At 40.5% G+C, this 27,619-nt stretch overlaps 3 protein-coding genes and 1 long non-coding RNA gene across 8 annotated transcripts; 2 read left to right on the top strand and 2 right to left on the bottom strand.

Moving 5' to 3' along the window:
* The first annotated feature begins 3,950 nt into the window (after positions 1-3,950).
* LOC117941925 (cocaine- and amphetamine-regulated transcript protein) lies at positions 3,951-27,177 on the top strand. 2 transcript variants are annotated; one of them, XM_034867172.1, is made up of 5 exons: positions 3,951-4,222; positions 4,728-4,811; positions 4,919-5,035; positions 21,544-21,551; positions 27,167-27,177. In XM_034867172.1, the coding sequence occupies exons 1-3, from the start codon at positions 4,031-4,033 to the stop codon at positions 5,024-5,026; spliced, it is 384 nt and encodes a 127-aa protein (XP_034723063.1). In that variant the 5' UTR covers positions 3,951-4,030; the 3' UTR covers positions 5,027-5,035; positions 21,544-21,551; positions 27,167-27,177. The 2 variants fall into 2 exon arrangements, with proteins under 2 accessions (XP_034723063.1, XP_034723052.1); XM_034867161.1 differs by lacking the exons at positions 21,544-21,551; positions 27,167-27,177 and having other exon boundaries at positions 4,919-5,510.
* LOC117942067 lies at positions 7,241-7,440 on the bottom strand. Its single transcript, XR_004656060.1, has 2 exons — positions 7,385-7,440; positions 7,241-7,351 (listed from the first exon to the last, which is right to left on the bottom strand). It is a non-coding gene; the product is annotated as an uncharacterized LOC117942067 (long non-coding RNA).
* Positions 11,687-15,386, bottom strand: cdkn2aip (CDKN2A interacting protein). Of its 4 annotated transcripts, none has more exons than XM_034866575.1 (4): positions 15,273-15,386; positions 14,569-14,818; positions 14,345-14,469; positions 11,687-13,784 (listed from the first exon to the last, which is right to left on the bottom strand). In XM_034866575.1, exons 2-4 carry the CDS (start codon positions 14,814-14,816, stop codon positions 13,216-13,218), a joined length of 942 nt encoding a protein of 313 aa, XP_034722466.1. In that variant the 5' UTR covers positions 14,817-14,818; positions 15,273-15,386; the 3' UTR covers positions 11,687-13,215. The 4 variants fall into 4 exon arrangements, with proteins under 4 accessions (XP_034722466.1, XP_034722490.1, XP_034722485.1 ...); XM_034866599.1 differs by having other exon boundaries at positions 15,237-15,308; XM_034866594.1 differs by lacking the exon at positions 15,273-15,386 and adding an exon at positions 14,977-15,230.
* tubgcp4 (tubulin, gamma complex associated protein 4) lies at positions 15,871-26,716 on the top strand. Its single transcript, XM_034861605.1, has 18 exons — positions 15,871-16,058; positions 17,668-17,796; positions 18,110-18,232; positions 18,322-18,375; positions 18,502-18,558; positions 19,145-19,224; positions 20,261-20,462; positions 20,553-20,718; positions 21,069-21,193; positions 21,280-21,330; positions 21,409-21,514; positions 21,871-21,975; positions 22,864-23,008; positions 24,055-24,232; positions 25,714-25,848; positions 25,953-26,069; positions 26,152-26,291; positions 26,450-26,716. The coding sequence occupies exons 1-18, from the start codon at positions 15,981-15,983 to the stop codon at positions 26,454-26,456; spliced, it is 1,998 nt and encodes a 665-aa protein (XP_034717496.1). The 5' UTR covers positions 15,871-15,980; the 3' UTR covers positions 26,457-26,716.
* Positions 27,178-27,619: the final 442 nt, after the last annotated feature.

Raw genomic sequence — 27,619 nt, 5'->3', positions numbered from 1 at the left:
AGCTCTGGGTTTGGATCCTCAGTCCTGGGCCTTTCTGACTGTGTGGACATTCATAGTAAGTCTGTACCTGCATTGGTTTCTTCCGGGTTAATGCAAGCTAATATTGTATATACTGCTGGAACCAGCACAAAATGTTTCTCAGACGTGCATTGTTTTGTTGCTCGAGGTAAATGGAAATACTAAAATTGGGTTTAGATGAAAATTTGTGAGTTCTTTGTTAGAAAACTGCTGGCTGTAGTCAAGACCACCTTTGTTGAGTTCAAGACAAGTCCAAGACCAGGACTAGTTGAGTCCAAGACCAGAGCAAGTCCAAAAAGGTTCGAGTCCAGGACAACACCGAGTCCAAAAAGGTTTGAGTCCAAGTCAGGAACTGAGTCCAGGACAGAAAAAAAGACTTAATCCTGGTGATTTCTATAACCAAATATGATCATTGCAGAATTGGTGGACATCTTTGATTCTTACAGTGTGTGTGAATCAATGAAAATGATTTTCAATAATGTTAGCAGGGGACACAAAAGCAGGGCGTGCAAAGATATTCTAGGGTGTGATTGGTTAGCAGGTGGCCATTGTTTCATTTTCTCTCCAGTATTATTTTAAACATAATAAACACACCTGGACTCGGTCCGAGACCAAAAGCCATATTTGGCAAGGGACCGAGACAAGTCCAAGTCCATGGAAAAAACACTTTTAATCCAGACTCGAGTGCTTCAGCCCTGGAAAATTGTCTGCAAAGGTGTTATAGAAGGTGCTTGTTGTCTTTCTGAATGTTAATAAGATATTTTAATTAGTCATCTTTCCTCAGGATATCCTAAATCCTATCCTATAGACAGTTAGAGTCAATGTCCTTTGTTTGGTGAGCGGTGTCCAATTATTCATCATCAAGAGTGTCTGGGGACGTTTCTGAGAACTGTCCTCACTGATTTTCAAGGTGAAATAGCTTTGCTAAAATCCATTTTGCTAAAAAAAAATATAGAAGAACAAAACATCATGGTAAACTAGTGCCAAAGAAAGAGAGCTGTCTTTTCCAGTTTCTTTTTTTTAAGCTGCATTAGTGAGTATTTAATATTAATAATGGGTAAAAAAAAAATACAATGTGAAAGAGGTCACTCATAGTGAGGAACCCACAGAAAATAATCTCCCAAGGCTGGAGTTTCTTTCAGCTCCACAGAGAATTTTAGCGTCTTTCAACTCGTTGTTTTGGTTTTACAGTTGCAGCTCTGCTGTTTGGTTTAATCTTACGGCTGGTATCAGCAAATCAGGCTCAGATAAACCCACTGTGCACTACCTGCTCAGTAGGGATACATATACAGTAGTATATGAAATTAGATACTTTCTACCCCGTTATGGCTAGTTTTCTGTGTTATTTCCACTTTCATATTTCTCGGAGAAAAGGAAGTAGAGTAATTCACTACATTTATATAGCGCTTTATCATAGACACTACCCTCATAACGCTTTGGGGGGGTATTTCCTGAAATGAAAATGCTGCCGCTTTGCATTGAACACCAGACACACAAAGTTAGAGACTAGCCTGAGATTAAAGTGGAGCAAGAGCACAATCTTAGTTGGTAGAGACCAAAACCGAGCTAAAAGGAGAGTCGCCTAAATATTGGACTTTACGAGGTCACGAGAAACGCCACTCCAAATGTATGCTAATGTTTCTCTGTGTCTGCTCGATGTGTGAACAGGGAACTGTCAGCTAACACATTCGCCATAACATCTTCACACGGTGATCATGAGTCAATGTTACAGCTTGTTGCATTGACTCAAAAAAGACGATGTTGTGCACATCCATGTAGTGAAAAGGTTAACTTTCAAAGAAGTCCGCACAACAGCTTAATGCTCTTACTCAATGCTCAACTTAATGTAGTTGTTTCAGACTAACAGACTCCAAAGGGGGGTTCTGGTTATGTACAGTGTATCTAACTGCTTGAACGTGTTGATGAAAACCATGTTTAGCAATATATAATAATATGGAGGAGGTCAGGCATCGTGATGCATCGGGATATTGAATTGATTTGAATCGTTGGCCGGATAATCGTAACTGAATCGTGAGACCAGTAAAGATCCATTCCTTAATGGCCACAGCTTGTTGTGCGGCCACCCAAGTTTCAAACTGGAGAAACAGATTTGAAAAGCCTATCTTTTTTTTTTTACATGCTCTGTTTGCTCCACCAGTTTGTAATTAACAGGTTGCTGTGATTTTTGTCTAACAACCAAACTACATTTCAGTTGCTATTTATTAGAGTTTTGAGTCAGCCCAGTCTAAATATAATCCTTTTTCCTAAAAGGTTGTTATTCATGCTTGAGAGTACACAATCTTAGAGCAGTTCGGAGCAAAATCACCTAATGCCCTCAACAAACTCTACACCAAAAAACCCACAGAGCAACAAATCAGATCAGGGAAGAGCAAAACTCTCATGGATACTGTTACAAAAAGCAATGAAGCCGTGGTTGTGAATGAAGTAGCCAGGTTGTTGTGAATAAATTGGAGTCTCAGTCATTAAAATGGGGAGGGAGAAACATGAGTCATGCAGCCTCAAGCACACAATCCAAGCTTCCTGCTCCTACTTCTCCGTCTCTGCTGACGGACCCAAAACATCGCTGATTGTGATCAATGTGGTGAGCCGGGATAACTCAAGCATAGAATGAAGCACACAATCTATATACATATATATATATATATGTATATGTGTGTGTGAACGCATCCTCAGCATTGTTAAAGTGGTTGCGTAAGGGGTGAAAGTATATTAAATTGTGTCTGCTCGGTACATTATAAGTGAGATAAACATAGAGTGGAAGTGTTTATTTGGTTAGACATATTTTTTTTCTTTTTCACAGTAAACTGTTGCAGTGTTACTCATTGTCAGATGTGTAAAGTTATACTTGTTTGCTTTGCAGGGTTGTTTGTGTTCCCAACTCTGCTTGCTTCCATTCATTGCATCATTTATCTCTGATGTGAAGTTCAAAGTAATTATACCTTTAAATTACAGGCTAATTAGGATGCTGTTGGAGTTTTAGTAGGCTACACATGCAAGTACCGACAATTGATACTTGTTGAGTCATTGGGCATACGGCTTTATGTGTACCATTAGTTAAGTGAAACAGCAACACGATGGGATTCTTCTTATCCTGTTTGTTATGAATGAGATGAACTCAGTAGTTAAACAAAAGCAATCACCATTTCCAGTCCATTCACAACTTGATAACAGCTGGTGGTCAAACAGTTTGTCCATTTGGTCCCTGCGCAAAAGATGAAAAGTGAATTCTTAAAGCTAAAACAACTTTCAAAGGGATGAAGCTGACTTTTTATATAGGTGGGTGAGTGTGTGTGTGTGTGGGGGGGGGGACTTGTCGCTGCTTTGACAGAATAACAAGGGCTGAACACCAGCGTTGTTTGGTTTTTCTTGATCATTTGCAGCATAAAAGGACTGTATGAGTCACCATGCACGTTTGAATGCAGGAGAGGCTGCAAATGACAATTTGAGGTTATAATGGAAAAAGGTCCTACATTGCAAGGTACTGCTGATCTACATGGAATACTAAACAAAGCAATGCTTTCAGCCTGGCTGGGTGACTGAAACACATCACTGCTCTTATTTAAAGTCGGCTGCTTGAGGCTGTAACCCAATAAAACTGTCCAAATCAAGTGTTTGTTCTGACTAAACAATATACGACAACGATCTTTTTGCAGTCACCAAAATATAATTCCCAAGTTGTGTTAATACCAATAAACTAAACATGATCACACAATGTAACTCATTACAAATATACATAACTTCATAGAAATAAACTCTCCATTCTCCATCCAAGTGACGAGTAATTCATTACTTTATGTCATTGCTGCTGTTGTTGTTGTTGTTGACTTTTTGAGGCATATTTTCCCCAGCAACTCACCCAAGGCAGCTTTTACGCATGACAAAAAAAAAAAAAAAAATCAAAGGATAAGGTGGAGCGAGCAGATGGCAGGAGTTAGATAAAAAGGTGTTGTTGCGAGGGGGAGCGACTATTTGAGACTGAGAAAAGGATCACATGCTGCCGCGCATCGGGACCATGCAGACCACCTCCAGGATGCTCAGCGTCGCGCTCCTTTGCGCGCTGCTGCTGCTCTCCAGCGCCGCTGGAGCCCAAGATCTGGACACCGAGTCCGAAGAGGAGCTGAGCCCCAGAGCCCTGCGGGACTTCTACCCAAAAGGTCCGAACCTGACCAGCGAGAAGCAGCTGGTAAGCTTTACTTTACTTTTGCTGCGCGCATGCATTAAAAAAACACGATGCAACTTTAGATCTTTTTGCAACAACCAACAACAAAAAAAAAGTTTTATTATTTTATCGAATCAAAAGAAAAATCAGGAGTGTTGTGTTGATTATTTTAGTACATGTGAATATCAAGTGTGAAACTTTCTAACCACATTCAATTTAATAAACCAAACTCAATTCAGAAAAGCATGCATTTAAGATTTCCCCTTTCATAAAACATGCGTCCTGTACAGTTAATGATGTTTGACATTTGTGTCATTTAATTCAAACAAAATATGCAACTGTTATAACTAGATGGCATTAGGATGTATAACAAAAGTAGGCTGTGTTATGTTATTTGTACAGTCCTTTTGCATTTCGGTTAATCGTCTACTTGTCCGACACTTCATTCTATCTGTATGTCCGTTGCTACAATAACAAAGCACATCCATTGAGCCCTTTTTTTATTCCTGTTGTTTTGATCCGTGTCCAGCTCGGAGCTCTCCACGAAGTTCTTGAAAAGCTGCAGGCTAAACGGCTGCCTTTATGGGAAAAGAAATTCGGCCAGGTCCCAACGGTATGTTTTAAAAACAATCTTCATTAATCTGCATCTGTATTGATTGATATCGTATCGATGCATGTCGCAGCAGGGAGAAATGAATCGATCTTGTGGTTTCCCCTCAGTGTGACATCGGGGAGCAGTGCGCCGTGAGGAAAGGCGCCCGGATCGGCAAGATGTGCGACTGTCCCCGGGGAGCTTTCTGCAACTTTTTCCTGCTGAAGTGCTTATGAGCCTCGTTGAGATGGGGAGTCAAAGAGAAAACTGTCACTCGATTCCTTTGTAATTACTGTCATATTTTTTATGATACAGCTGAGGAGCAGGTGGGGTGACTGCCCAAAACCTACGAAAAAGAGTTGGATATATTTTAAAAGTAGGCTATATTATATCACTAAACCACAAGGATGTTACCGTGATGACGAAGATACCATAAAGAACCATGAAGTTAAATATTCAGAACCACTTTATGTCCGTAGGAAAACCACAGGATTATAGTTGTGATGTAACCCCCCAATGCACAATAAACTCAGCTGCGGACCACATACACACTGTAAAGTCAATACAGCAATATTATGGGAACACATAGTGATTCTTCATCTGGGCAAATCCAAACTATCCTGTCTTTTGAATTTGAACTATTTTGTTTCAAATGAATGTTTGTGTATCAAATCATGAATTTATTATTATGAATAAACAGCATTATTGTTTTGTTAAGCAGTGTGTTGACCGCATCTTCTTTTAATGTGAAACACCACAGACCAGTGTGTTGCTGGTCTGTGCATCAGGCTCAGCCCAAACCAGGGAGGGGGTCCAGGGGGGACGCGCTGTATTATTTCAAGCCATTTGATAATGGAATGTCTAAAATGCTGTACATCACTTGGGGGAAAAAACATGACAGCTGCCAATGAAGTAGAAGCATCCCCCTATAAAGCCAACATCCTGCTTTGTGTCTACTAGTTCTTCATCATTCTGAACACAGCAAACGTTGTGGATGACTCAATTTAACTCCCGCTGCAGAAAGAAAGGCGTAAAAATGGTCTGACGTTACTATTTATAAGTCACATGGGTAGGGTAGTTATTTGGCATAAAAAACATTTTACTAATCTTGCAAAAATATTTGTTGTAGCTTACAAAATTGGATTCAATTTGATAACTTCTGTCATGTTTTGACGGAGAAGTACAATTTGATTGAGAAGTCAAATCATAACTTCTATTATGATTTGACTAAGACGCATTTGGTGCGACAGTGACGAGGAAAAACCTCCTCAAAAAGGACAGAAACCTGAGCCAGAACCAGAACCAGGCTCTTGGTGAGCGGCCATCTGCCGGATGCCGGTTGGGACATGGAGACAAAGATACAGATATTCAGAAATAGGATGCAAAATGTGTGTAGCACTGAAAGATGAACGGCGATGCGTCCCCGGTGACGCAACTTTTACTCTGTTGATTCGCCGATCCAACCAGAGAGCATGAGGGGGAATAATTAAAGCAAGAAGATTAAAGTTAAAGTTGTTTTAAAACCCCAAGAGATTCTGGGCTTTTGAGAAAATATTCGAGGAAGCGCCCCCCCCCCCCCCACACACACACACACAAATACACACACACACACACACACACACACACACTCCGGCCCCTGATGCGCATGTATACTGTTTGAAGGTGATGTTATGGAGCTCAGTCAATATTTGAACAACGACACTGATGTGACTGCGATGTGTGACGTCACACCTCTGGAAGGCGAGGGGGGGGGGGGGGGGCTCAGGCTGTTGACCACATCATGTGCATGACAGAAGATTAAGATGCATCACATGAATGATGATTGAAATCTAGCTGATTTAGGGAACACACGCACAGTGGTGGAATTACTCACGTAGGCCTACTTATTAGTAAAGGAGTCATTATGACCAAACAAAATGAATTCAATTCAATTCAATTTTATTTATAGTATCAATTCATAACAAGAGTTATCTCGAGACACTTTACAGATAGAATAGGTCTAGACCACACTCCAGAATTTACAAGGACCCAACAGTTCTAGTCTTACCTAATTAAGGTTGTACTTTACTGTATTTCCATTTTATGAACACTTGATACGTCTCCTTCACTACGTCTCACAGGTACGCATTGTGTTTTTCACTTCCCTACATTTGTCTGACAGCTTTAACTTTTTCAGATGAAAGTTTTTCACCCCCTCCTGTACGGTGAAAACCACGTACCTCCAGATGTGTTGATGTAGATTGTTTGTGATAAACTGAATGATGAAGTGTTGCTTTATGTGTTGAGAAGCTTCTCCTTATTCCTAATCCAAATAAAGTCTTTACAAAGCCTCTTGGCTCAGCTTGGAAATACATCTGACACCATGAAAGGTTTTAAAACATTTTAGAGGTACAGGGGTCTCACAGAGCAGTACGAACCTGTGATGATCTAATAGACCATGATGCATTGCAAATTAAAGGTGCTCTAAGCAGTGTTGGGTGACGTCACTTCTTGATGACGTTCAAAGTGTTTTCAAACAAAACTTAGACTAGCTCGCCCCTCCCTCCTCCTCATCGCGTCCCCTCCCCCTCCCTTCTGGGTTTCAGCGCAATGACTCCCCCCACCCCCAAATCCTTTTTGTCAGTTACTGGCTGGAGCGCTGTACACTGTGTGTTGGCTTCGTGGTGCAGCTGGGCGCAGTTAGTTCTTGTTGCCGTCTGTAGATCCTGGGCTGTCTACAGAGACAGTGTCTATTTACAGTGTGTTCAGGGGACAGGTAGCTAGCAGATAGTGAGGAGATGTTTTTTACAGTGTGTTCAGGGGACAGGCAGCTAGCAGATAGTGAGAAGATGTTTTTTTACAGTGTGTTCAGGGGACAGGCAGCTAGCAGATAGTGAGGAAATGCAACAGACACATTAATGCAGCAGGAATATTAATCCAGAAAACATCAGATAGAAGAGGAAAACACTGATAGGGAACATTTTATTAAACAATGTTTTCACTTTATTTTGCTGTAATATTTACGTGTTTGAGGTTTACAATGCAGGACTTTCACTTTGAGTAGTGGAGTATTTTCACTGTGTGTCTTAGTACTTCTAAAAATCGATTCCTTCTGTGTATCCTTCTGTCCTGTGTTACATTAAGCATTTTACTTCTCTTCATAGAGTATTATCATTTGTGACACACGGACTGACACTATCTTTCAGGGTTCAACTAATAAACACTTATAATCATACCTGAACATTTGTTGATTGAAATTATTGCCTTCATTTCCCCACTTCCTTAATAATTTTTGCCTTGACTTTGTGCTCCATTGACATTTCAAACCATCTGTGTTTTTGCATCCTACCATAGATAGATAAATAGATAGATAGATGGATATATAGATAGATGGATAGCTAGATAGAGAGATAGATATATAGATAGATGGATAGATAGATAGATAGATAGATACTTTATCCATCCCAAAGTAACTTTTAAGCATCCAGTAGCAAGACAACCATGACACAACTAACACATATAGACACATATATCCCATATACATAATAATATCACACATGCAAAAATAAAAATCCCTCCCAGAAACGTCACATATGCCACACATATTTCACATCACTGTGCTCATCTCGTATCCACCCGTCTGCTCTGCTACCTGTCAGCTGTCATCAATATTGCAGAAGAGACAAGTACAAAATGTTGTAGTCCCTTCTTGCTTGGCAGTGTGTGTGTGTACAACTGGGATGTGTGTGTTTTGTGTACACCTGGGATGTGTGTGGTCACCATTCAGGAAGTCAACATTAAGGCAGACTTCAGTTTGCAGTTTGTGATGATCAAACTTATCGCACGTTTCACTGTTTGTTCCATTATTTCCTGGAAAAGCTGTCATTAATATTTCACCAGTCTCACTTTGCCAGACCTACCTCCACAGCTCCGGACGGCGCAATGGTGCCGCTGCAAAATATCCTCTGGAAGGAACTTGTTTTGGTCGTGCAACAGAAAACTCAGATTGGACAGATTTAGACAAGGTTTAAGACTTCCTCTTGGATGCGGGACTTCCCATGATGCATTGAGCACCTTTCTCTTCCTCCTTCTCTCCATCTGTATGCAACCTCATCCCATTAATGCATGTTACTAACTCAACTTCTTCCCTTTCCCGGAGTCTTGTGCTCTCTCGCCCCTCTCCTCTCTCCTCCTATCGCTTCCTCTGCTACAATTCTCCATGTCTCGCTCTGTCTCTCTCTGTCTCTTCTCTGTCTGTCTGTCTGTCTGGCTCTTTCTCTCACCCCCAACCGGTCGAGGCAGATGACCGCCAACGCTGAGCCATAGTTCTGTCCTGAGGTTTCTGCCTCTGAAAGGGAGTTTTTCCTTGCCTCTGTCGCCTGGTGCCTGCTCTTGGTGGAAATTGTTGGGTTTCTGTAAATAACATCACAGAGCACTGTCTAGGCCTGCTCTTTTTTGAAAAGCGCAATGAGATAACTGTTGTTGTGATTTAGCGCTATATAAATACAATTGAAGGGAATTGAAGTTACGCTAGCTAGTTGTCTGGATTTACCCTGCAGAGATCCGAGGAGCAGTTAACCATAGTCCTCATTAATCCACCGGAGTTTCAAATTCCAACACAAAAAAAGTGCAAGGTAACAGACCTCCGGCCGAAAACAGGAACACACGGTGTAATTTCGTCCGGCAACAGACCAATCCCAGAAGAGAAATGTCGTGGATAAACACTGATATTTCACTGACAGGTTATTTTTGTGATTGACATTTTTGACATCGAATTTCAGAAAGACTTAACTAGTGAAGTAATACAAAAATAAAAAATAACAGTACACTGACAGGTTTTTCTGGTAAAAACGTGACTCCATTTGGCCATTTTTGCCCGTTTTTAATTCAACGGAGGGATTGAATGCACCGCTTGACAACTCTCCATTTTGTCTGAAACACTTTCCCAAACCGTTGGATGCATTCATGGTGGTTGGGCTGACAAAAACACAGTTTATCTTGGTTCCTGAACAGCAATACTTTCTCCAGACAGTTAGGATTTGTCATTGATTCCTCAAGGGAATTACTTCCAATTCCAATAGAGATTGCATGTGTGATAAGGGCAAACGGTGTGACAGTACAAACCTGCAGCGATCGCCCGACGGTAGAAACGTTTGTTTCTGTATGTCAATTAGACAGAGAAGTAAAGAATGACAGATAGACATGGTGACAGAAACACAAGCAAGACTGAGAGAAAGAAAGCAAGAGGCAGACGGTGATTGAGAGTGTGATGGATGGAGATACAGAGCAGGTGACAAATGATACAGTCTGACTTTGTGGGCTGTAAACCGCTCAATACATCAACACCAAACAATGCTTGAGGCAGTGAAGTTGATTGATAATGTCTGAACACTTACAGGGGCGTAAATATAGACAGCGCAGGCAGGGCCGTTGAATTGGGACCTGTGTGGAGTGGACAGCTCAGGTGTTGGGCAGAGAAGGAGAGTGACTTTCGAGTGATTTAGATTACCAACTCTCTCACCTGTGTTCCATGGCATGACATTTTCACTTCATGAGGTTTTTCTAACATCAACAGGAGTTCCCCCAGCCGGCCCATGGCCCCCCAGTGGCTAGAATTGGCGATAGGTGCAAACCAAGCCCTGGGTATTCTGCTCTGCCTTTGAGAAAATTAAAGCTCAGATGGGCTGATTTTGGAATCTTGCCCCTTATGACCTCATTAGGGACAAGGTTACCTCCCCTTTCTCTGCTTTGCCCGCCCAGAGAATTTGGTCCCCCCATGAGAGAGAGACATCATGGCTTTCAAATGAGCAAAGTGTCAGTTGATCTAGGCCACAAACCCAGTCTCCACCTTGTCCCCCCCCTTTTCTCCTCCTCAAAAGCTACAGACTCAGAAATGGCACTACCAAGGTGACCTTGAGCAAGACACCAAACCCTCAACTGCTTGGACACTCCTCCAAGGAGCAGCCCCCTCACTCTCAGTATCGACAAATAATATGAAGGTGTGCCGGTTCACCTTCAGGGAACTACCGAGGTGCCCTGAAGCAAGGCATCAAACTCTTAACTGTCCTCCATTAGTGTGTATAGATGCTGAGCATTTCTGTGTAAATCCTATGTTGAAAGTGTGTACAACTGTTCTAACAAATCCAAATTGTTAATTTTCGCTTGTCAAAATAAAGGCATATCTTATTTAGTCAGCAGCAAACTAAAACAAAAGATTATTATTCCACATACTCACACTATGAAAACTATTCAATTTAAAGGCATGCAGACTCATCAGAGGTTAAAAGGTGCCAAAGTGAAAAAGCTCTCCCTCAAGAATCCCAGTGGGTTCTCTGTACAATTCCCAAATTTCAGTTTATGCAAGACGTTAAAATAAACATAACCGCCTCTTGAATACACAAACGTGACATGTCAACATGCCATGGCAGCTTATTTTAAGCACCGAGCACGTTGTAGATAATATCAGTGCTCGTGTTTAGATTATCTAATGAAGTGAATAGAATCACAGAAGAAGAATCCAGTCCGCTGGGCTGCGTCGAGGCTGAAGGCATCATGCTACCATACACAATAGCTCAATATCAACTGTGGGTGGGGGAGCTCAAGCATGAATGTCCCTCGAAACACTGAGATTACAATCATTCGATCGGCACCTCTAGCATCTACTTTACCGTCTCTAATGAGGAACCGGCTCATCCCGTTCAGTTGTGTCTGAACTTGCCAATTAGTGCCAATTAGAGGGAGTGTGTGACACAATTTAAATTGTGCATTCAAATACTATTATTTTCTTCAATTTGTCATAACCTTCCTGTTAGATGATGAAGTTGGTGATAGAAAGTATTATTGGCTGCAACACATTAATCACCACCATGTCATATAAATGTTGTTTTCTGCAGGAAAAAAGTAAAGACACTTTACTTGGTTAAATTATCTTTATTTAAACAATATATAGAAACAGGACCACTGGTGTAAGCACACAGTAACGTGGAGCAGTACAGACACTCACACTTCAAGGCCACCCTGTTCACCTTCAACGGAAAATGGAAAAAGAAATCACACACCACGGCAGCACTTTGCCCTCAAACACATCAGAACTGAACGCACTTCATCAAACTGTGTTCAAAGAGATTTGTCTTATGTTTTCATCATTTCATTGTGTGGTTGTTGTTGTTTTTTTATCCGTGAAGTTAAATAAAGAAATTAAAATGAAAGCAGTAAGCTTTAATATTTCTGTGTACAGTATAATGGGTACTGTAGTTGGCCGAGTGTTTAAGAAGGAAGAAAACTGTAAAGTACACCTCAACTTCTCCTTAAACATCTGGTGATAAAAACTAAAACGTTCATTATGTGTAGCATTATCTGATTGCAGACACTCAGCATGTTGTCATTTTTAAAGAAAAAGAAAATAGAATCAATTTGGGTTTCACCATAAAATTTAACATCGGGATTGCATAAGAATGCGATCCCAACCGGTTCCAGCCAGAATCCTAAAATTTGAATAGGTACAATTAGAAAAAGAAATGCAGATATGTTGCCTTCTAACAGTCATTTATGGATGAAAAACAGCAATATCAAAATAAAATCTGGATTTATAAGTCATATTATGCTATTTTTGTGTTCCTAACTGATATGAACACTAAAGACAAGTCCATCATGTCTAGAAAAAAGTTAGTTACTGTCTTCGATTTTGGTTTTATTTGCATCCTGCCGCCAAAATCTAACCCTGGCAAAGTGACGCGTAATCAAAACTGTAAAAAGTTAGGGGTTGTTTTGCTCGTAACTAAGCAGTTGGAATCTAAACAAACCACAAAGCGACTAAGTCAGGTTTATAACCATGTTTTGGACTGCACCCAGTTCCACTAGCGAAATCCCAAGAACAAAACCTGTCACAACAGGAATGAACAAAGGGAGGAATACACACTACTCCTGACATAATGGCCAATACTATTTTGTTGGGACAAATAGTTACATCAAAATAATGCAATATGTTATCCTACAATACTAAGGTAGCATTTTATCCTTCCTTAAAACTGTTCCCTTTCGCAAGTTGAGCTTTTTGCCAGTTTATGGCTGCTTGACTTTAAATGGTGGCACATGCTTCAACTCCATGCACTTTGTTAAACTGTTCGCTTTCTTATAAAACTGTAAAACTGAAAGGGGTTAAAAATGTAGCCAATACAGAATTAGGATTTTTTGTTTAAGCTGATTTATTCCAGATATTTGCCTAACAATGTGCCACCTGTATTGTAATACCAAAGTATTGTGGAAAACGCATCGTGATAGCTTTGCTTTGTGCCACTTAATGATTAGCCTAGTTATGATGTTCAGCTGCATAACAGCCTGGTCCCGACGCAGTCATAAATTCCTTCAGTAGCTCCAATCAGTAAATGTCATGTGTCCATGTTTCCAACAGGCATCACAGCAGGGCAAACGTCCCAAATTCTCTTCTCTATGAAGAACCATCTTCCGGCTGCTCGTCCTGAAAAGGGTAGCTGAGCGCGGGAGGAAAGCCCTGACTCCGAGGCTGTTCGTCCAACAGCATCAAATCCTCCACGTCTTTCCCTTTGTACCGTCGTCTGCAGATCTTTACTGTCACTTTTCGCCCCTGAAAGACTTTGAGGGCCTCTTTCGAAGCCATGGCTTTGGCCGCGGACTCATCACGCCCATATCCAGTCCCCATGTAAACTGTCTGACAGCGAATCTCACACACGTGGCCTTCCTTCTGTGTGCGTCCCGCGGGGAGGCCAGCGATGTCCTTCAGTGGCACAAACACACAGGTCAGGGTCTCTTTACAGGACTCTGCACAGCTACGAAGTATTTCAAAATGGTCCAAGTTTGGACCGAAGCCCCCTGCCGACACTAACTTCCAGGCCACCGCCTTGTAGAGGCGGTTGAAGAAGGGCTGGTGCTCTGCTGGAGCCTGTGGAAGAGGTCCCGATTTCTGCCTCCCCGCAGGTCGACTGTCCAGCTCATTAGGTCCGCATTTGGCTCTTTTGACACAGCTGTCAGCATCAACCTCTGCAAAAAGAAAAATGTAATAGGGAAACAGACTCGTGTGAAGTGAAATGTTACTACTATGTACTGTAAGTTGTCCTTCATAATATGCAATATGAATCATTAGGAATGAGCTATATGAAAGAAAGAAAAAACTAATATTAATAATTAATATTATACATCTATACGTTACATTTTGTGGAAGACTATTTCTGCTTTCATTTGTTGTTGTGCCTCTGTCAGAAGAGTTTGCTCAACCCTATTGTGATTTTTTAGACCATAGCGTGTGGTGATGCTGGGGTCTTTTAATATTTTGTCCACCCACATACAGTTAATGGGAAAGCAGAATATCATTAACACATCTAAAGACAATCTGTCACTGTATCTGTTTATGTGTCAGTCACTGTGTATTCCCAACAAGCTACAATTATTAAGAACTAGTAGTGCTAACATTGAGTGTCAAATTTTCATCTTGTGTCCACCTGAATTGTCCTTGGATAATCAAAACAGTTTCAGCCACATCACACATTGAAGCTGTGAAAGTAAATACAGTAGTCAGCTTTATTAAGTGTGTATTGCATTACCAGCTGTGGCATTCCGCTTTCCTCTGGCCAGGACACCATCTTTTGTTGTCTTGTGAACTGGGGCATCTAAGACAACTATGCCCTCACCCATCTCCTTGATCTTCTCCATTACAGCCTGTGGATAGCTGAGGTACGGAGAGAATAAAGAAAAGCGGACTCCTCATCTGCATGCCTTGATATTTGCTTTCTGGATTTTATCATTCTGCTCGGTCAGTGTGCCTTACCTGCAGCCGAGAAAAACATGATTGGCCCAGACCATGGAGAGAGAGATCAGTCTGTCCAGACTGCTGCTGGGGACTCCTGGCTCCACCGTGGGAAAAGCCTCCATGTTTCTCAGGATGAACTCTCTCCGAGCATCCCACTGTTTGTTGCTCTCACAGTAGCTCCTGAAAGTGTCGACCCATTGGGCCAGCTGTGGGTTCTGGCCCAGATACTCAGCAACTATGTCCTCTCTGCTCCTCTCCTCTGCCATCCCTGCAATAACAAACACTGCATGTCAGACGTGTAGAACACCATCCCTTACTCATGTATTTGTGTGGCACCTAGGTTAAGTTAACACAGCTAGCTTGAAGCTGGCTAACTATTCCAATTGAAGCCAACAAGTTTGTAGAAGACTTTATAAATAGGTGTACCTACTATGTATTGTTTCTAGACCGCATACAGGTGTTGTGTTGCTAACTTGTCTGGTAACGTTAGTAAGCTAACGAAGCTAACCAGTTGTTTTCCAGAGTGCCACTGATAAACTGACTTTAGCAACTAACGGCAAGTTAAGCCAAACGGCTGGCCGAGTAACGCTAACGTTAAGTTACTAGAAGACACGCTGCTAATTACAACATGCTATCAAGCTTAATAATAACGCACATAACATGCTATAACGTGACATAGCTTATACCGGTAGTATGGAGTAATCATTTTAACTACGACATACCAGCTCCTTCTGTTGCGAGGTGTTGCTAGCTAGCTACATGACCGAGTGATGACGCAAAACCAACAGACTACGTTGCTGTTTTTGCGGAAAGGAACTACATTTCCCAGAAGCGCAATGCTGACCACAGGTTACAACTTGAGTCATAGAGAAAGACATGCGTCTCTCCATGACTCTAAATACAACCTTACAACCCCACTATATATTAATATTAACAGTCTATGGTTTCAACAGACGCTCTCTCCATGGCTGGTTATAACCATAGACTGTTAATATTATTAATAATACACAGTCAAAAGTTACAACTACGATCATTTTTTTCTTTACATATCTGGCAAATAGAACTATTTAAAAGGCACAAAGCCCAATTTTGCTTGCAATGTCTTTTATTTTTTGCTGGATAACTTTATGCAAGATTTTAAAGAAATCTTTCCAAACTAATCAAGTTTTTTTGAGTTTTCATTTTATTTTATTTTATTTAATTAAGGAATGGTTGTAACGGATGGAGGGGGCATAGACAGTTACAGAAAAGAGATGGAGGGAGCACATAGACAGTTAAAGAAGTAGAGTAGAAAGACGTAACGTAACTTACGTCTGGGCTGCGTCGTGACGTAGCCAACCTGCGACAGCTCGGGCGGCAGTTTGTTTTGGTGGAGGAATGAGATGCTCACACCTGCATTTTCATCGTTAATCAAATAAAGGCGAATTAACATGATTCACGAGCTGTTGCTAGCGTTGAGTGGATACCCTGGGACGATTTTCACATGGAATAAACGAACAGGTTTGCAGGTAAAACTGAATCACCGCAGGCAGCTCTCGAAGCAACGCTACTTGCTAGCTAGCTATAATACACTGCTTTCATCTTTTTAAATATGGTATTTTTTAACAATATGGAAATTATAGTGTTGTTCTTGCTGGCAGCGTAGTTATACATTTATGCTTGTATAACAGGAGAGGCTGGTTCGGAAATTAACGTTAGAAGTGATATTTACAAAAATATACTTACAATATAGAAACAGTTCCAGGCTAAAAATGGCACTCTTCTCCATGTATCTTCTTCAAATACTGCAAGTGTTCTTATTGATATTAATCAAGACTATATGGAAATCGAGAAACATTTAAAGTGAAAATATGCATTCAATAACTAAGTTTTGTTATATAGCATTACATGTAGAAATTGGAGCCTAGAATCGAGTTACAAACAATATTAATAGAGTTCTAAAAGTGTCAAACATATAATGTATAAATAACTGACAGTTAACACTCTTCACTCCTTTTTAGTTGTTCTCTTTTTTTTGCTCTGTTTTGATTTGCACTTTACCACTTACCTTTATTTCATGACCCTCACTGTTTACTTTTAGCATGTTTACATGTGGGTTTCTGCTCCTTATTGATTATCTTTTATTTAGCATTCTAATTATTTGCATTGTTTCCTACGTACTGCAAAACTGCTGCTCAACAATTACCCTCTCCTTGAAATGGATAAAGTGTTATAAATGCACATCGTAGACTCTCCAGTTCCCCTAACCTGCATTTTTGCGACTGTGGGAGGAAAGGGAACATGGTGGAACATGCAGATTTCACACAACAATGAGGGGACAGACAGTCGGGGTGTGGTCTCACGATTCAATTTGATTATGATTACCCTGTCAAGGATTTGAATCAATTTGATATCCCGATGCGTCACAATGTGTCACCTACTCATTTTACATTATGTATCACTTAAAGTGATTTTCATCAACACATTCAAGCAGTCAGATATGCTGTTTATGAACCCCCCTTTTTATTGTATCTGCTCTCTAAAAGGTCACTTCCTGAATACAGCTAAGTTTAAACACAGCAGACTAAAGGAAAAAACAAAAAAAGCAGTGACCGGAAAATCAACAAGCAACATCAGTAGACCATAATCGATTATGGTCTGTCACTGCACTGATGTAGAATCGTCTAAGTCCGCATCGATGGATGCAGTGATTCATTTTGACCCCCCCCCAACAGACAGTGTTACCACTGTACTGCCATGCAGCACTGTTTACTAAAGCACCATCACTTAATAACTAGCGCAACTGTTTAGTGAACGTTCTATAGTTTCTTTGTTGATTTTAAGAGACACACCACCATGACAGCATGCAAGGATGGGCTACAACATTGCGCAAAAGAGATCAATTTGCTTGCAACAAACAGAACTGTTGGAGTTCAGAACTGTTAGACCAAATGATTCACGGGCAAACCTCACTTTAATAGTGGTGTAACGCTGGCATTCTACAGTGTTAAACTTGTCTAGTCGATATGTAGAGCAACACATGTGTTTTGCTTTGTGCACCACAATTATCTTTGTGTATTGGATGCCTGACAGTGTTTGTTTTTGAACATGAAAAGTGCAACTTTGTCCCACCCACAGGTGTCCCAGGACCTTCCCTTCCTTCACCCCAGTGAGACCAGTGTCCTCAACCGGCTCTCTAAACTGGGCTCAGATTACATGCGCTTTACAGAGTTCATAGAACAACACACAGGCCATGTGCATCAACAAGTGAGTAAAGTGCCTTGATGCCATATAACATCATTTTAGATCTTTAGCTTTTATCTACAAATTTCAAATCTAAAATGGCAATTTAGAGATTCACCTTTTAATATGAATACTAACTTTAGTCTATGTAAGAAATCTGTTTAGTTGTATCTCTACTGTTGACACTAAGCTGCATCTGTAGAGTTGTTACAGCCAGATATGCAGACGTTTAGGTTGTTAAAGAGTACTTTAGCTTCCCCTGTGTAAGATAGGGTTTCTCTGTTAATAAAAGGGATGAATCATGCTTCCTGGATTTTTTTAACCATTGTTTCTTCAGGAACATCATACGAACCAGCCCAACCAGACGGGACTTCATGGAATTTACTTACGGGCTTTCTGCACTGGGCTGGACTCTATACTGCAGCCGTACAGGCAGGCCCTGCTGGACCTTGAACAAGAGGTAAAATAATGACACAGCCAACGAGAATAAATGAGGAAGCATCATGGGACACGGTGCTCTTTTAACGTGTGTTTATGTGTGTGTTTTAGTTTCTTGGAGATCCACATCTGACAATATCTCATGTGAATTACAAGCTCGATCAGGTAAAGCATGAATTAAACCTCTAGAGAGATCATTTTAACCACTAAATAAATAAGAAAAACACTCACAGTGGGAAGTCTTTCTACAGTTAAACATATGTTTGTCTAACACTGTGCTTTTCCTTTAAGTTCCAGTTGCTGTTTCCTTCTGTGATGGTGGTTGTAGAGTCAATAAAATCACAGAAGGTAAGCATTGTTTATCAATAGTTCACCAGCATATCAGGGCGGTGTACAGTGCCGCCCATGTTGCACATGATTAGAGGATGAAAATCATATTTATTACCAGAGTAAGTTTTCTCTTGCAAGAAATTTGCTTGTGTGTAAGGGGACAAATTGGTGAACCAAAAAGGGCTGCGACAGGCCTCCACTTCACAAGAAAGCCCAAATAATAAATTGAGCAAAAATTATGTCTGTAACCGCAGGAAACCTTAGTAAAAGTGAGAAAACACAAATTTTGTCTTGAGTTGGAAAGCAGCAATGAGATGCCATCTTGGGTTAGTTACTAATGATTAATTAATGATGTCATATTGTCACATCCTCTGAATTTTAATTTGCTAAAACTTGCTCTACAACTTGGTCAGCAACTCGCAAACACAAGTATTGTTTTAGGGTGAAACTCCCTTCTAAGTACATTCTATGCAAACTAAATGAACAAAGAGACCACCAAAACATGACATAAAAGCTAGTGCTTTTTAAAGAAAATGAAATAGAAAACTACCAGCTGGGTGACAGAACTGACTGCTGTGTACTTGTCTGGTGCGTGCTGCTTTAGATCCATGGCTGTCAGATCCTGGAGACGGTGTACAAGCACAGCTGTGGGGGGCTTCCACCTGTACGCATGGCCTTGGAAAAGTAAGTCTCCTTGGGAAAGACCTTAACGCAAGTTTTAAAGTGGCGTTTACGTCATTGAGGTGAGCTATGCCCTTAATACAAAACAACATGCTCCCTTGTAATGCTAAAGTGATATAGACACACCTAGTAACCCTGTTTTAATGGGTGTTTTGGTATAGGGTGCCATGAGGTGTCGGTGTGTCCTTCCTTCACTGCATGTGCTTTCACTTTGTAAAAATCTCGCATTGTGGTAGTTCATGGATATTTGACACTTTATTAACTTTAGATGTTGCATGTGTATTAAAATGACTCCCATCTTCTTTTGATTGTGTGGTGCCAGCTCAAAACCTGTCTGAAGAAGTAACTGTTTAGCTCTCCCCATGTCCTTTCAAAGAGATTTTGAGATAGCTACCCTGTAACACCCTTACAAATAGTTCAAGAAATATGACACAGCTTTAAACTAGATTAAGTAAAATAACTGGCCCTCTGTTCCATTATTATAAGTTATTTTAACGCTACCCCTCATCTTTCTTATTTTGGAGGGTTAATAAAATTCAATTTTATGTATAGCATCAATTCAGAGTTATCTTGAGACACTTTACAGGTAGAGTAGGTCTAGACCACACTCTATAATTTACAAAGACTCAACAATTCCAGTAATTCCCCCAAGAGCAAGCACGGAGTACAACAGTGGCGAGGAAAAACTTCCCATTAGAGAGAAACCTCGGGTGGTGAGGAAAACTTCCTTTTAGGACAGACCCAGGATCTTGGTGTCTGACGGTGCCCGTTGGGGCTAGTTATGGTCACAAATAAAGAAAACAGTTATGGGGGTAGAATTGGGCAAAGCTCAAATACAGTGTAGGATTGATATCTGCTTTTTTGTTAAACATGTCTTTGCACCGTTTTGTGGGTGTTTGAGCTGCAATGTGCATTGTCATGCACTACAATACATGTTATAAAGTCCTCTGTATTTTCATATTCACTGATTTACCATGTCACACTAAGATACAGACATCTTTTTGTGTGTCTTTGTGTTGTTGTTATATACATTCTGCAGGATCCTTGCTGTGTGCCATGGTGTGATGTACAAGCAGCTCGCAGCTTGGATGCTACACGGGTTGCTGCTGGACCAAAGCGAGGAGTTTTTCGTGAAGCAGGGGCCCAGTGCAGGAGGAGCTGCTGCCAACCAGGAGGAGGAGGAGGAGGACCTGGGGCTGGGAGGCTTGAGCGGGAAACAGCTCAGAGAACTACAGGACCTGGTGAGAACTACAGTCAGACACACAGGCCAAGGGATCAGCACGTATATTTAAACAGAGTTTTTAATAATGTGCTTCTGTGTTGTGGTGCAGAGGCTGATCGAGGAGGAGAACATGCTGGCCCCGTCTCTGCAGCAGTTCTCGCTGCGGACGGAGATGCTTCCTTCTTACATTCCCATCAGAGTGGCTGAGAAGATCCTCTTTGTTGGAGAGTCTGTCCAGATGTTTGAAAACCACAACCACAGCCCATCTAGAGCTGGTAATCTATCGTGCAAAGTGAATCTTGTTTATTTCATTTAGAGCAGGGTTTTTAAATCACTCAAAGGTCTTTTGTGCTGAGACAGGTAGTGGAAAATTTTACACACACAAAATAAAACCCGCCCCCGTTCCCTCTCCTCTCCCAAATCCGTCCGTCACACCACTACAGCATATTCAACAATGTATTGATCTATAGAACATTAATTTCAAAATAGAAAATGTTGCACTGTATAACATATTGCTGGGCTAGGTCCTGATTGACTTTCCGTTCAGGCGGACTGCAGACCTTGGTCCGGACTTTAAGAAGCCCTGACTTTGATTAAACAACGCATTATGTGTTTGTTATTTTAGGCTCCATACTGAAGCACCAGGAGGACATGTTTGCTGCCGAGCTGCACAGACTCAAACAACAGCCTCTTTTCAGCCTGGTGGATTTTGAAAATTTGATTGATCGCATCAGGAGCACCGTGGCAGAGGTGAGCTCATGAAGTTCTGCATTATTTCATGTAAGCTACCACGCGCTCAAGGTGACAACATTAAATACCTTCTGACTGACTTGCAGCATCTTTGGACGTTAATGGTGGAGGAGTCAGACCTGCTCGAACAGCTCAAGGTTTGGATTAATCTCACTCGCTTCTGGGTCATAAATCTGTGCGAAATCAACAGTGTTGACGTTTCTATTTTCTTCCAGATTATTAAGGACTTCTACTTGCTGGGTCGTGGCGAGCTCTACCAAGTTTTTATTGACCTCGCGCAGCAGATGCTGAAGACACCTCCAACAGCCGTCACTGAGCACGGTACATTTGAAAAGTCAAACCTGCCTTAAGATCTGTAGTTTGTGTAGTACTTTTCCTTCATTGCTCAGTAGTTAAATTGCACTGAATGCTTGTGTAGTTGTTGCTGCTCCAATGTCCCCACCGGTAACAACCGGCCTCCTAATGTCGAGAAACCTACATGTGAACAAGCACTCGAGGCGAAGCGGAGGGCCAGATTGGGCTTGAGTGTTAATGTACAGCACCAGCCTGCATCAAGGCTGCAGTCGTCTCGCACAGCAGTTTTTATTTCATGAAATGCATGTACAGTCAGGACTTGGTAACTATTTCTGGTGACAGAACTTTATGTATTTTATTGTTATGTGTTTTCTGTTCCACAGATGTGAATGTGGCCTTTCAGCAGGCGGCTCATAAGGTGCTCCTGGACGACGACAACCTCCTGCCTTTGCTGCACCTCACTGTAGACTACCAGGGCAAAGACAAAGGTGTGCTGCTGACTAAGGCTTACTAGAGAAATCGGTGTAGGATAATGCAAGAAAAAAAACACCTGTGTGATGTGTTCACAGAAATGAATACAAATAGAAACCTATTTATTTTAAGAGGATGCTGTTGTTTTTTAGTTGTTTATCGCCATCCAGTGGTTTCATGATAAAACAGTTACAAAATGAAAAGATTTAGCGCTTACTCATTTGAAAGACATTATATAATTATTTTCAGCCCTATTTCTAACATGTCAAACACTACGTTGGAGCTTATGTTCTCAACTGAAATCAATTTATATTAAAACAAAGGCTTTAGATGGTTCACCAAGCCTTCAGCCTTCCTCACACACACACACTGGACACAGTGATCATCCAGATTGCTCATTCTCTTTATCTCTGTAATTGAATGCAGTTAAAGGCACGGTTGGTAACTATGTCCAATATACTCTTTTTATTTATTGTTTGAAGTGGTCTTAACATCTTGACAGCAAAAAAAAAAAAGTATGGCCTCTAAAAAGCAGCAAAAATATCTGTCATCTATATCGTGTAAAATCGGCAACCAATCACTGCCTCACGGTCCGCTTGGAAAGAACCAATGAAATGCCTCCTTGCCCTGCTGCGCTTAATTTACCCCGTCTGTGTGCGAGCCTTAGCTCAATGCGCGTTGTCATGTGTCATGTTTGTTTTAGGCATTCGGTATGATAATACTCAGTGTTTGCTTAATGTTGAATGAGACATAAATTGCGGTCCATTCTTCGCTCTGCTCTGAAGCAGGGGGAGGGCTTAGACGAGCACAGAGGAGATGCTACCTTTAAATCTTGCTCGCTCTTCAACATAATCAACCCTGTCTTTAATGGTTATTGAGCCTGGCTGTTTTTTTGTTTTTTTTAGAGGCGACAGGTGCCAGAGATGGAGCCACTCCTCCACAAGACACGTCCCCTCGTGAGGTCCCTCCCTCAGGTTGGGCAGCTCTCGGTCTCACCTACAAGGTCCAGTGGCCGCTGCACATCCTCTTCACTCCCGCCATCTTGGAGAAGTGCGTACTCATTTGGCTCCCTATTATTGTGTGAATGCTAATTCCGTTAGATTCCCAGTCCAGGCTGGCCCTTTTTTGTGGAGTTCATGTTATTCCAGACTATCTTTGACTTACTATAACTTTTTTCGACACACTATACTATGACTTTTTATAGTATATTATATTTTATTTATATTTTATATATATTTAATTATTATATATTATTATACTCTTTATTTGACATTTTATACTACGACTTTTTTTTAATATACTGTACTATGACTTTTTTGTCATACTAATATTATGACCTTTTTTTTGACATACTATACTATGACTTTTTGTGATGTGTTTCACATTTTTTTCACATGATTTTTTAGATATACTATACTGACCTTTTTATGACCTTTTTTGACATACTATACCGTGACTTTTTCATCACTTTATTCAACATATTATACTTTTATTATTATTATTTTATTTTTTTTTACAGTCTATGTAATGAATTTTCTCACTTTTTGTCAACATTCTATACTATGACTTTTTATTGTCTTTCTTTGACTTACTATACCATGAGTGTTTTCAACACACTTTATTTGGTGGCTCAGTTGCCAGCAATGCTCCAACTAGCACCAGTAATTAGACCCTTTTTTGTGGAGTTTGCATCTTACATCTTCCAGACCTTCTTTGACATACTATCACTTTTTTTGGGACATACTCAACTATGTCTTTTTATGTATTTTTCGACGTACTACATTGTGACTTGTTTTGACATACTATGATTTGTTTTTGTTTTACCATTTTATGACTTTTTTTAGTCACTTTTTAATATACGATAACTTTAACATGACTTTTGAATCATTGAACATTTCAATACAATTTATACTAATTAAAACCATTCAAACCTTTCCAACGATTCTCTGTACTTCACCTTCTTACGCAATTATCCCAGCAATCCAGTTTAGCTTTTCAGCATTCACAAGCATTTAAGGCAGGAAATGCATTTTCTAGTTGAACTACCTGTTTACCTTGAGTACAGCTGCTGAGCGTCCTCTCCCCTCTGTGGTCAGGTACAACGTTGTGTTCAGGTACCTGCTGAGTGTGCGGCGGGTGCAGTCGCAGCTGCAGCACTGCTGGGCTCTACAGATGCAGAGGAAGCACCTCAAGTCCAGCCAGACAGACGCCGTTAAGTGGCGACTACGCAACCACATGGCCTTCCTGATCGACAACCTGCAGTACTACTTACAGGTAATAATTCAGTGAAGGAGGCACCATGAGTCAGATGTATGAACATTATGTATTCATGCACCTTTACCATATCCAAACCACTCTTTATCAAAACAGATAACGCGGTAAGAGATCTTGCACAAACTACAAACCATGGTCGTCACAAGAAATCCTCGACCGAATTTTAAGATAAATCGCTTAATTATTTAAATTAGTTTAACAAAACTTAAGCACAGTTTAAACGTACATTCCCAGACTCCTATTCATGTGGATGATCTGCTACAAGATCAAGATTGTTATAATATACCGTCTAATAACTAAGTAAAGCTTTAGTGCGTAACTTTTTGATATTGTTGGAAGTTTGTTAAATTCCCCAATTCCTTATGGGGGCAAAATAAACGACGCACTATAGCAATAAGTGTATATATAAGTGTATATAAGTGTAGCGACAAGTGACACATCTGCAAACTTGTTTTGTTTAAAGAAATTAACCTGTTATGTAAAAATACTAAAAGATAATAGCAATAAAGATATCTTATAATAAAACTTTTAAATTTTGGTTTGTTTTCTACAAATTGAGCAATCATGGTGTGATTATTTGGGAAAATAAAATGAGTTACAGAATCAAATAATGAAAGTGAAACATTGTTTTGGTTGGTAACCAATTCTGCTGTTTAAAACATATATTTACTCTAATATGCTTTTCAAAGATGCGTTTTCCTTATTAGTTTTTTTTTTCTGTTAGGGTTTCTTCTCATAGGATTCCTTTAAGTACTTTATAACTGTATTTCAATAAAAGTAACTGTACACTCATTGATTACTTTTTCTTAAGTTTGATGATTCATATGTACATGTGATGCTACATTGACACCATTGATGCTATAAACACGACTGCTCTTATTGGAGAACTTGATCAGTCATCATGTCATCTGTGCTTCTTTGTACTTTTCATTGACTTAAGGTCCAGATTTTACAACTAATACTGGTAGCAACATTTTTGAGATTTATAAAAAAAGTCCTGGTGTAACTTTATAGTTTGGTGCACCTGGCCCAGACGAGGCCTGCACGATTAAGTGTTATTAAATCGCAATCTCTATTCACCCTGTTCACAATTTAAAGTTTGAATACATTTCATTTTTATGAGCCAACTGCATCACAAATGCAACTAATTTCTTCTGTGAGTTTTAAACAGACTGTATAAAATAGGATTTAAACCCTGCCCAGGGCTGCCATGCTCTCCCTTCTCTTTATTTAAGCCTCTTATGTCTACAGGCCTGTAGGGGATGAGCAATGTGCTATAGGTGCCAAAAAATCTATTTGGTACTGCCAATTTGTTTTGTTTTGTCATGGTCAAAAACAATTGTGGCAGAGAATTGTGATTCATATTTTCCCCCGAATCGTGCAGTCCTACCCCAGACATGATTTTCATTCGCACGCAAAGTGTAGCATGTAAACCTGTATGATTGGAGCATTGCATTACTTCTCTGGTTGGTTGACACCAGGTGGACGTGCTGGAGTCTCAGTTCTCTCAGCTGCTTCAGCAGATCAACTCCACTAGAGACTTTGAGAGCATCCGACTGGCCCACGACCACTTCCTCAGCAACCTGCTCGCCCAGTCCTTCATCCTCCTGAAGCCGGTACCAATCACTGAGCCAAATTACGTTGAAACCGGACATTGAACATTAACTGTATCCACTTTTCAGAGTCTTAAGGAAGTCCTAATAAATGCTTCTTTCCTCAGGTATTCCACTGTCTGAATGAGATCCTGGAGCTGTGTCAAACCTTCTGCTCACTGGTCAGTCAGAGTGTGATGTCACTGGACGAGAGGGGAACTGCTCAGCTGGATATCCTGGTCAAGGTAGAGTCCCATGGATCTCCTTATTTGTCTAATGTTGGAACATCTAAAGGTATGTGTTGTAACAGACACATTCTAATTTCAGGGCTTTAGACGGCAGTCCTCGTTGCTGTTTAAAATCCTCTCGAGTGTGAGGAACCACCAGATAAACTCTGATCTGGCTCAACTGTTACTGCGACTGGACTACAACAAATACTACACCCAGGCTGGAGGCACTCTGGGCAGGTAGGACCCACAATACGACCATGCACTATTATCCTCTTAGCTTAAACATGTATTGAACTAACTTCTGTGATTGTTGTCTCAGAGAAAAAAATGTCCATCATCCAACATACCTGACAGTTCTTAGAATTAATCCAAATATTTCAAATTTCTCTTTTCAGTATTTAAGAAGAGTGCAAAGGATCCAGATATGGAGACGTTTCCTTCTAAGCCAAGAAGAAACTAAGATCAGTCAGGTCCTTTGCTCTACACAAAAAGTGTTAGCACGGCATGCCTGTTAAAATGATCTTTGAAGGGTTAGCTCACCCAAGTTATACATCCTATTTTCCTCACTCATCTGTAGAGGTGTGTGTAGCCATGGAGACTGTTTTTGATTTACAGACAGAGATCTTCAGGTCTGTTCCTCTGAAACGTCTGCCACCACCTCAGAGCAGAGGTGGATGGGATAGTGTTTGTGGCGAGCTTTGCACTGAAAAATGACAAATAAATCAACAGCTAGATTTGCTCAGGCACAATGAAATCACTGGACAGATTTGAGTGGAACTATTTTTTTGGTAGGAAGTAGTTCCAGTGACATCTGATCAATGAGGTCTGTGGATTAAACAAAACAACACAAGCCTAGTGGAATTGAGTCTCACAAACGCAAGCTTTCATAATATTCAATGATTAAAGCCTGCTTTAAGAACTGTTTATTTTTATTTGAGCAATAGTTCAACATTTTGGGAAATCTGCTTACAGATGTAAATCATTATACCACTCATCTGTTAAAATAAGAAGCTACAGAGGTCAAAGCTCCAGCAACACCTGTAGTATGCAAAACAACTTTGATGACACATCTTGCCTTAATCCGGGGCTCAGCTAGGAGACCGTTGGCTGAGCGTAGCATTGACACCTTTGGACATAGCCTGCCAGGCTACTTGTTTCCAGTCTTAATGCTAAGCTATAATTGAACTCTTGGCAAGAAAGTTAATAAGCAGATTTCTCAAAATGTTGAACTATTCCTTTAAAGTACTGAAGTAGGTCCCCTCAATATTTATTTTAATTAAGACTTTAAACCTTTCTACAGAATTACTTAAAAACATAGATCAGGACATTTGTCCTGCCAAGACGAGCTGCTGTTGAATGTTTAAATGTCATTTTTCAAGGCTGTGAACGTTAAAGTTAATTTCTCTTCCACTGTATAGGGCCGGAAGCCAGAGCCCAAAACCTAGCACTCTCTAGATTAGGTGGGAAACGTAATTTGTTTTGGGTGATCCAACCCTTCTAATTATCCTTGTATAAACTGTAAATATTGAAAACCTTGTCACTTGTACCATTTTTCTGTAGAGAAA

Source organism: Etheostoma cragini, chromosome 1 (genome assembly GCF_013103735.1).
Source record: "Etheostoma cragini isolate CJK2018 chromosome 1, CSU_Ecrag_1.0, whole genome shotgun sequence".
In the NCBI taxonomy this organism is placed as follows: domain Eukaryota; kingdom Metazoa; phylum Chordata; class Actinopteri; order Perciformes; family Percidae; genus Etheostoma; species Etheostoma cragini.
Note: the sequence above shows the minus strand (reverse complement) of the source record. Positions and strands in the feature narration are given on the sequence as shown.

What these genes read in the sequence shown, in the direction of transcription:
- LOC117941925 (XM_034867172.1), top strand. Translation starts at nt 4,031, where the DNA reads ATGCTGCCGCGCATCGGGACCATGCAGACCACCTCCAGGATGCTCAGC. An exon ending in TGACCAGCGAGAAGCAGCTG is followed by an intron (nt 4,223 to 4,727) that starts GTAAGCTTTACT and finishes ATCCGTGTCCAG; the next exon opens with CTCGGAGCTCTCCACGAAGT. An exon ending in AATTCGGCCAGGTCCCAACG is followed by an intron (nt 4,812 to 4,918) that starts GTATGTTTTAAA and finishes GTTTCCCCTCAG; the next exon opens with TGTGACATCGGGGAGCAGTG.
- cdkn2aip (XM_034866575.1), bottom strand. Translation starts at nt 14,816, where the DNA reads ATGGCAGAGGAGAGGAGCAGAGAGGACATAGTTGCTGAGTATCTGGGC. An exon ending in CATGTTTTTCTCGGCTGCAG is followed by an intron (nt 14,470 to 14,568) that starts GTAAGGCACACT and finishes TCCGTACCTCAG; the next exon opens with CTATCCACAGGCTGTAATGG. An exon ending in AAAGCGGAATGCCACAGCTG is followed by an intron (nt 13,785 to 14,344) that starts GTAATGCAATAC and finishes TTCTTTTTGCAG; the next exon opens with AGGTTGATGCTGACAGCTGT.
- tubgcp4 (XM_034861605.1), top strand. Translation starts at nt 15,981, where the DNA reads ATGATTCACGAGCTGTTGCTAGCGTTGAGTGGATACCCTGGGACGATT. An exon ending in TGCTGGACCTTGAACAAGAG is followed by an intron (nt 18,233 to 18,321) that starts GTAAAATAATGA and finishes TGTGTGTTTTAG; the next exon opens with TTTCTTGGAGATCCACATCT. An exon ending in CCTTCATCCTCCTGAAGCCG is followed by an intron (nt 25,849 to 25,952) that starts GTACCAATCACT and finishes TTCTTTCCTCAG; the next exon opens with GTATTCCACTGTCTGAATGA.